The following is a 9614-nucleotide window of genomic DNA, read 5'->3' as shown; positions in this document are numbered from 1 at the left end:
CACACACACACCACGCCCGTCTCTCAGTGAATCTGCTGATTTATTGAGATTTATAATCAAACTCAGATTTGAAGGATTTTTTCTCTCGTGTTTGTTTTTCAGGAGCTCGGCGAGGCGGCGCCCTGTCGATCGACAGCGAGCACTGTGGTCCAGGAAGGAGGAGGGGGCGGAGCCTGGACGGAATAAATGACTGCTGTACAAACTTTGTCTTAACGCAACTGGTCGCCATGGAGACGCCGACGTGTCACGCTGTCGTATGATGAATGATTGGACACACGCTCTGCTGAGACGTTTACTGACCCGTTCAAAGACTCTGCTGCTTCTCTCGTTTCTGATTGGACGCTGAACTGAACTTGTTTTTTTTATTCTGCGGCTTTCTTCTTGTTTTGCGTTTTTAGATTTCCCGTTTAGTTTCTTAAAATCCTCCGGCAGGTTTTAGAGTTTTATTTTGGTTAAACGATCGTCGACTTTGAGCAGGAAGAGTCAAGAAGTCATGTCGTGGTGCATTCAGGGACGTAGGACGTTTGAGAATCAGCTGCTGACCTTAAACTGCAGTTCCAGGTTAATTAGTGTCTTCTGATTGGTCCGTCTGTGTGAGTTTAATTTCATCCTCATGTTTGGATTAATTGCAGCGTGTTGCGTTCACTGACCCTCGGTCAAATCAGACTCACTGTGACGGTTTGTGGTCGACTCTCAGAGGAAGTGAGTGACACGCCGCTGCTCACAAGATGATCAGAGACGTTTATGGTCCTGGTCCTGGTCTCACCTGCCTTGGTCCTGGTCCTGGTCTCACCTGCCTTGGTCCTGGTCCTGGTCTCACCTCAGCAGAGCGGACCTGAGATGCTGTGACTGATGAATGATAGCACGTTAGCCGCTAGCTCTCTGAAGATGTGGTTACCATAACAACCTGACCTTTCAGAGTAAAGCATGCTTTGCTTTGTAACACAAACCTTTTATTTTGAAGGAGTCTTTTGTGCACGTCTCCCTCTGCTTGTCAGTTTGAGCGGCGTGCAGCAGCTTTCACACGTCTTCAGGGTCCTTCTCAGGTCCGGATGTTTGTGACATCACAGGCGTGTCGGCGAGGAGCGACCCGATGTCAGACAGCTCGACTTTGATGATGCTCGAGTTCCAGTCTGAAATCTGTTGGAGGATTTAAGCAAAAACACTTCAAAACAACGTTTGGACTGAAGTGATGTCGGAGGTGTCGACATCACCGGCGCTGATATTCTCTGCTGTGATTGGTTGGCCTTTGGCCGATGGCGAGCGGCGTGTATCGGGACTCGTCAGGTGAATCATAAAAAGAAACGAGAAACTTCCTGCAGACGCTTCACTCCACTTTGTTTTTATTTAAAGGCGGCATTTACACCCGACTCTTTACTGTGTGTCGAGAGGATATCCCAGCATGCACCTGTCTAACATAAACAGCTGATTCAGAGTCAGGTGTAAACAGGCTCAGTGTGTGTGTGTGTGTGTGTTTTGTTGTTGAGTTTTCATGAGAATAATAAACATGAAGAGTTTCTACGACGTCCTCGTCTCTCTCTAACAGTCTAAAATGATTTTACACCACCAGGGGGCGACGCTGTCCAGGTCACAGCAGCGGGACCTTTGACCCCATGGAGGTAAACGCACAGAGCCGTTTGAAAAAGGAGCTTTTATTGTGAAAGGACAGGAAGTGTGTTTGCAGCGCTACACACGTTTGAGGACGCTGAACACACACACACACACACACACACACACACACACACACACACACACACACACACACACACACACACACACACACACACACACACACACACACACACACACACACACACACACACACACACACACACACACACACACACACACACACACACACACACACACACACACACACACACACACACACACACACACGAGAGTTTCTCAGCAATGCATGCTGGTCTTTGTATTTCTGGTCTTTGTTTTCAGGGGACTGTTCCTTTAAGCTGGACAGGAAGTGACGTACATAAAAAGGTTGGTCAGAGTGAGACCTCCGGCTGACGAAGGTCGACCACGAGCACACAGACGGACGCCACACGAGCCTCTGCAGCGTCTTCCTTTATTAACAAACTCAAAGAAGCTCAAAGAGCCGAACACAAAACACTAACTGAACTCCTCCCAGAATGCACTCTGCCTCTGACGTCATGAGGAATCCTCTCTCGTCTCCACGCCGTCTCCACGCCGTGTTCACGTCTGACCCGTCAGTCCTTGGAGCTGGACCTGAACGCCTGCTGAGTCTGAAACACGCAGACAGAGAAACACGTTACAAACACTTCAACAGCAGCGTCGTGGTCGATCTGCCCCTAAAGGGGCGGAGCTACACACTCCCGTGTGACGCCCGTGATAAAGGTCACACGGTGTTTAAATATCGCCGTGGCTTCAAGGGCGTTTGATTTTCCCAGACTAACGTCAACTCGTAGCTCCGCCCCCTGGACGCCTTCCATTGTTTGTTACAGCGTCACCTTCTTCTTCTCTGTTAAATTTATCGGCGGGCGACGTTCGTGTCCCGTGACCTCATAGCAGCGTCACAGAACAGGAAGTGGCGTTATACATTAGCGGAGGAAGTCAGAAGACGTTCTCCTGTGCACTGTTATTATATTATCCAGTCAGGAGGGGGGCGGAGTCTCCTGAGGCGAGAACGTCAAGTGTCGTATGAAGAGAAGGTCGAGGTGGCGTGCAGACGGTCTGTAGAGGTGGCGTGCAGACAGTCTGTAGAGGTGGCGTGCAGACGGTCTGTAGAGGTGGCGTGCAGACGGTCTGTAGAGGTGGCGTGCAGACAGTCTGTAGAGATGGCGTGCAGACAGTCTGTAGAGGTGGCGTGCAGACAGTCTGTAGAGGTGGCGTGCAGACGGTCTGTAGAGGTGGCGTGCAGACAGTCTGTAGAGGTGGCGTGCAGACGGTCTGTAGAGGTGGCGTGCAGACGGTCTGTAGAGGTGGCGTGCAGACAGTCTGTAGAGGTGGCGTGCAGACAGTCTGTAGAGGTGGCGTGCAGACGGTCTGTAGAGGTGGCGTGCAGACGGTCTGTAGAGGTGGCGTGCTGACAGTCTGTAGAGGTGGCGTGCAGACAGTCTGTAGAGACGGCGTGCAGACAGTCTGTAGAGGTGGCGTGCAGACAGTCTGTAGAGGTGGCGTGCAGACAGTCTGTAGAGGTGGCGTGCAGACAGTCTGTAGAGGTGGCGTGCAGACAGTCTGTAGAGGTGGCGTGCAGACGGTCTGTAGAGGTGGCGTGCAGACAGTCTGTAGAGGTGGCGTGCAGACAGTCTGTAGAGGTGGCGTGCAGACGGTCTGTAGAGGTGGCGTGCTGACAGTCTGTAGAGGTGGCGTGCAGACAGTCTGTAGAGGTGGCGTGCAGACAGTCTGTAGAGGTGGCGTGCAGACAGTCTGTAGAGGTGGCGTGCAGACAGTCTGTAGAGGTGGCGTGCAGACAGTCTGTAGAGGTGGCGTGCAGACAGTCTGTAGAGGTGGCGTGCAGACAGTCTGTAGAGGTGGCGTGCAGACAGTCTGTAGAGGTGGCGTGCAGACAGTCTGTAGAGGTGGCGTGCAGACAGTCTGTAGAGGTGGCGTGCAGACAGTCTGTAGAGGTGAGTACGTTACTAACCAGGTAGCTGCCGGTGTGGAAGCCGCACATGTACCACAGCATCAACAGGCTGGAGGCGGAGTCAGCACCTGACGACTCTTTACCTGCAAACGGCCAGGGAGGAGGAGGAGGGACGAAGGAGGACGAGTCCTGCAGGCAGAAAGACAAACTGTCTCAAAGAGAGACACATGAGGATCAGCTGATTCATCAACATGTGGGTCAGTTTTACCCCCGAGCTCGACTGACGAGGGAAGGGAGGGAACAAGGAGAAGCTGTGATTGGTCGCTTTCTCCCCTGCATCTTTCTTCTTCTCTTCTTTCTCAGCTTTACTCTGATGACCGAATTTCTCTTTAATCTGCACACACACACACACACACACACACACACACACACACACACACACACACACACACACACACACACACACACACACACACACACACACACACACACACACACACACACACACACACACACAGAGATCAGGTGCACTCCCCTCAGTGTCCAGCAGGTGTCACTGTGACTCACCCAGGAGGAGACGTGCTGATCGTCTCTCCACGCCGACCTCCTCTCTGCTCCTCTCTCTCCCGCCTTCTCCTCCCTCCTGCCGGGCGCCATCGTCCTCCTCCCGCCCTGCAGGACCAACAGACCGCTCTGACCAGGAAGTGACTTTGAAGATTATTAACACGAACACTGCAGGACCCGGGTCGGTCTGGGTCCAGGTCTTTACCCTGGCTCTGTTGGGTCCGTAGAGCGTGCTCACACTCAGCAGGCCGCTGACGTCGTGCTCCTCCTCGTTGTTGTACTCGTCGTAGCGCACGCAGCACCGTTGACCTTTGACCCACTTAACGACAGCTGGATAAACCAGACCGTCCCCGGAGTACACGGCCCGGCACCGAGATCCAGGCCGCCAGTCCTGAAACGACCACAGCAAAGAGGATGTTTCAGAATGTAGCTCCGCCCCCTGGCGTTTCAAACAGGTACTGCAGTCCACACATTAGAAAAGGTCCACATGTCCTGACGGGCTCTTTAAAGGTCACGGTACCTGTGAGTCCGCTTTCTGGGTCTGCACGGCGCCGTCTGGACTTTTGAGCGCGCTCAGTTCCACTTCCTCCTCGTTGCCGAAGTCGTTGAAGCGGACTTTACAGCGCTCTCCATCCAGGGACACGACCGTGGCCGGATACACCTGCCCGTCCTCTGACCACGCGACCTGACACTGAGCGCCCACCGTCCACTGACACGCGCACGCACGCACACACACACACACGCACACACACACACACACACACACACACAGTTCTGTACTGCACATTAAGAAGGTTTACAGAAGCTGCAGGTTCTCACCTTGGTCTCTGTACAGGTGACTTCAGGTGGACGGACCGTCTGTCCATCTTCTAGCTCCGCCTCCTCTGTGCCGTGTGTTTCCTCTGAGGCTGCGCTCAAATCAACATCCTGCACACACACACACACACACACACACACACACACACACACACACACACACACACACGTTCGTCACATGACTCTCTCTGATTGGCTGTTCGCAGGTTTCGTTGACCTCCCGCCGGTTTCTGCTTATCTGTTGTCTCCGCCTCTTCAGGCTGACTACGCCACCGCCATTTACAGCGTTTCATCAGACATGACTCTCGATTGGTTGGCTCCCTGTAACACGAGTGGCGAGCGACAGCGGCGTGTAGACGCTCTTCTTGTACGATCAGAGCGCACGTGCTGGTTAAAGCGGGAAGACGCCGCGTGGTTAACCTGCTTTATATCTCAGAACATAAAGAATGTTCTGGAACCATAAATCAGATTTTATTACATTTCATGTTTTTACCCAAATATGGGCGTGGCCGTCATCGTTTGGGTAAAGTACCCGGATGTGCGGTTCTTGTGTTTTAAGTGTTATAAAAATAAAAAAACATTATAAACTCACCTGGGACATTTTCAAAGTTTCATCCGGGACTTTATCGAGATCAATTTCTTCCTTAACGACCTGCAGGAGAAAACATTTAGCATCAGCTAGCACACAAGCTAAATGAACACCTGTTAGCGAACCACCTGTTCACCTGGTAATATTTCCCGCGAAAAGTCCCTTTGAAGAATTTCCGCTTACCTGTCCACCAGGTGTGTTCAGAGCTGAAGTGTCTCCGTGTTCACTCATGGCTGCCGTCACTTTCACACAGGTGAAGAGTTCACCGCGTGCCAAACACACCTGCTGTAAAGACACAACTGCTTCCGCTCTCATCTTTCAAAATAAAGCTCCGCAATAGCAGAAGCTCAGGACACTTTTTATTAACTCCGCTGCTTTGAGAGATAAAAAATATAAATCCACATGTTTGGATCAAGGTTGTTAAAATGTTAAATACATTTTATTGTCGATAATTTACAATATTTTGTTGAAACGTTTTAAGATGACTGAATGTTTGATAAGTAGAAATAAATGTCTCCGTACAGATAAGTCCAAGTTTAAAGGTGCATCATCGAGGTTTTTCTTTGAAATGAAGTAAAACAAAACTAAAGACAGAAACTTTCCTCAAAGGAAACAAAGTGTGTGTGAACAGAGTCCAGGAGCGTTCAGACTGTCCCTGTTTGTCTCTAACTCCAGACTGCTCCTTTAAATCACATGGTTAACACTGTTTCTCGTGTCTTTAACGGGGAGGGAGCGCCGCTCCACTCCGATCCTGTGCTGTCTGCGTTTCCACCAGGCGGTCCGGTCTGGTTCAGTCCAGTTTGGGACAGTGAGCCCTGATCTTGTGTTTCCACAGTATCTTATTTTGAAAGCGATGTGAGAGTGTGACATCACAGTGTTTCCCGCTCTTCAGTTAAAGGACAGTAATGGGGAGCGTTCAGGACCAGGAAACGCTCCTCTGTTAGAGTTGTGATGGTTTTGGGTCCGTTGCTTTGTTAAGGCCGTGGAGAGTGGAGGAAAACGGCAGGCAAAAACTCACGTCCACACGATGCGGGGGATTCAATGCTCATCGTTTATTAAATAAACACTCCAACCTTATCAAGCCCGGTTGTACGGCTACTATCGTTTCATACATGAACACAATAGCGCCGTGTTTGACCTTCACTGTTCTATAAAGTGAAGAAAACAGGAGTGAAACAAAATACGTGCGACCAGCGTAGCGTGCACATCGTTCCACGAGGAGCAGGAAGCACAGGCGCTGCTTGATGACGTCACAGTATACACATTGTTAAAGGTACATCCCATAATCACAACCGTTACATAGTGGACGACCATCATGCAGTTATCTCCACCTCTCCGTTTGTAGTGACCTTTGACCCTTGGTGAACGAGGCGGGAGCGGATTGAGAGTTGGCGTGGAGCGGCCGAGTGTTAATGAAGGAGGAGGAAACATCGATTTAAGGACGTGTGAGAGGAACCACTGCAGACTGTTGTCACCCAGTGGGGGGTCGGACACACACACACACACACACACACACACACACACACACACACACACACACACACACACATTAAGGTGTGTATTGGAAACTGAAAGGCTTCATTAGTTTGTTGGCTCTGACATTAAAACCTCTTCACCTTTAAGCTGCTCGTTTACGTCTCTGTGCAGATCTTGGTTTTATAAAGTAAATTACATCTCGCACCTTGATGACTCTTTATATTCTTCTTCTGGTGTTTTCAGCCGTGTGCACTTTAAGGTGACATCATGACCATAAACTCATCGTGCTGGCGAGCAGGATTCATAAAGAGGCGAGGAACAGACTCCGTGGCGTGTTGCAGACGTCACTGCGGTTTGTTCTGTTCTTGCAGCTGATTGGATCTTCTCCGACAGCTAACGAGCGCCATGTCACAGATCGTGACCGCGACCTTGAAACGACCTCAAAAACTGGAAGGTGGTCAAAGACAGAGCAGTCGTCCTCATACATCATCTCCGTCCTCGCCGTTCCTGGGGGCTTCTGGCTCATTCTGATTGGCTGATTATGTGTGTGTGTATTTTCTGAACGCTGACCTTTGACCTCTGCTGTGACAGTAAATGTGTTTGATGTTTGTGTTCGTAGCTGCCGTTCACCGTCCTCGTTACACGTCTCCGCTCGCTCTCTGAGAGGCGATCTCCATGTGACGAGCTTCCTGTGCTCATGTTGACCTTTGACCTCTAATTTAAGAAAAACGTTGAAACTTCATCTGATAAAGTTTCAACACTTTGAATGCTAAAGGTTGAATCTGATTGGACGACAGCTCGAGTTTCTGTCAGCTGATTATTAAACTCATCAGCTGATCAGTGAACTCCTCAAGTCTTCATTGAGCACACTGATGGTGATGAGAGGGGGCGTGGCCAAACTTCAAACAGCCACTCAGGTTATGTATTAACCCTTTGTGTCCCAGTGAGGATCTAAAACACTTCCTGTTCTTCATCTTTAACCCTTCGTGTTCTCCCGTTCACGCTCCGACAGCGAGGCATCTGCGTCGGAAAACTCACCACTTTAAATCTGATGAAAACTTACAGTCTCAACGTTTCCCTCCTGTCCTCTTCTCCTCGTCCTCTTCCTGTCCTCTTCTCCTCGTCCTCTTCCTGTCCTCTTCTCCTCGTCCTCTTCCTGTCCTCTTCTCCTCGTCCTCCTCCTGTCCTCTTCTCCTCGTCCTCCTCCTGTCCTCTTCTCCTCGTCCTCCTCCTGTCCTCTTCTCCTCGTGTCCTCTTCTCCTCGTCCTCTTCCTGTCCTCTTCTCCTCGTCCTCTTCCTGTCTTCCTCTCGTCCTCCTCTTGTCCTCCTCTCGTCCTCCTCCTGTCCTCTTCTCCTCGTCCTCCTCCTGTCCTCCTCTCGTCCTCCTCCTGTCCTCCTGAGAAAGGACTCAGGAGGACTCATAAGTCATGAAATGTTTCAAAAGTCAAAAAGCACAAAGGGGACTCTTTCAAATCTTTTCACTGTTGACTAAAGAACCGATGCAGCTCTTTAAAACAAGGCCAGACCCAGACCCAGACCTAGACCCAGACCCAGACCCAGACCCTGTCTGAGAGCGAGACTTCAAGACGTGGTCTTCAGACGTGAAGGAGGACCGCTGTGACTCATCGTTCCTTCATCTGGACTTTTCCAACTCTTCATGGAAGTTTCTGTTTGAAGATAAAGAGATGAAATGATTAACTCTCTGATGATTGGCTGATTGTTGGAAGACTTTGATGTGACGTTTAAAGGCCGCAGAAGCTGCAGGAACTTTCACCTTCGTTTGAAACAAATTCATCCATCAGTGACGATCGTCGCTCTGATTCACGCTGTGACATCACGCTGTGACATCACGCGATCGTCCAAGTTTCACCTGAAAACGATCCGAGCGATTCATCACCTCCCTGCTCATTGATTGGATCAGATGCTTTCATTAATACGAGCTGTGATTGGCTGCTGACGAGACTCGTCACATCTTTAATGAGTCGTTACTTTCACAAAGTCTCCGACGACCCTGAACGCATCATGAGTGTCTTTAATGAAAGCAGCGAGGACTTCACACCGTGTGAGGAGAACAAAATCAAATCTCTATAATCATCTCAACTCTTTGTTCAATCAGCCTGCAGGGTCCAGATCACAGCAGCAGGGGGCGCCACATGACCACAGGAAGACCTCAGCTGCACAGCTTCCTGTTGACAGAGACGATTTCATCTTTTAGAAATGTGGAGGTTGAATTACAGTCGACGTCATGACGTCATACACGGGTCAAACTACAGTCCTGGAAACACTTGGAGATCCTGGAAGCCTTGAACGTCTCAGACCTGACAGAGACTTGAAGGTGTCAGGCTGTGATGAGCACAGCTGGAGGTGAGTCCTCATCACGTGATCACAACAAAGACATGAACAAAGTGAAAGCTGCAGGTTTGCTTTCAGATTCAGAACGTGTTGTCATCATTCCTGTAAATCCTGAAACCCCCCCTTGAAACTGAAAAACCCCCAAAACTCCTTCATATGCTCTGAAACCTCCAGCCCCCCCCCCCCCCCCCCCCCCCCCCCCCCCCCCCCCCCTGCATGAGCTCTTGTTCCGGGAACAGGTTTCGAGTCCCGGCG

The 9614-nt window shown here is 50.4% G+C and overlaps 1 protein-coding gene across 1 annotated transcript; it reads right to left on the bottom strand.

The window, feature by feature from the left end:
- Window positions 1-2066: 2066 nt before the first annotated feature.
- Window positions 2067-5643, bottom strand: LOC306819210 (uncharacterized protein). The gene is made up of 7 exons (XM_079372982.1): window positions 5535-5643; window positions 4946-5053; window positions 4647-4835; window positions 4332-4517; window positions 4130-4234; window positions 3623-3956; window positions 2067-2261 (listed from the first exon to the last, which is right to left on the bottom strand). Exons 1-6 carry the CDS (start codon window positions 5541-5543, stop codon window positions 3702-3704), a joined length of 852 nt encoding a protein of 283 aa, XP_079229108.1. The 5' UTR covers window positions 5544-5643; the 3' UTR covers window positions 2067-2261; window positions 3623-3701.
- Window positions 5644-9614: the final 3971 nt, after the last annotated feature.

The sequence above is a fragment of the Symphodus melops genome (assembly GCF_947650265.1).
Source record: "Symphodus melops genome assembly, contig: scaffold_535, whole genome shotgun sequence".
Classification (NCBI taxonomy): Eukaryota; Metazoa; Chordata; class Actinopteri; order Labriformes; family Labridae; genus Symphodus; species Symphodus melops.
Note: the sequence above shows the minus strand (reverse complement) of the source record. Positions and strands in the feature narration are given on the sequence as shown.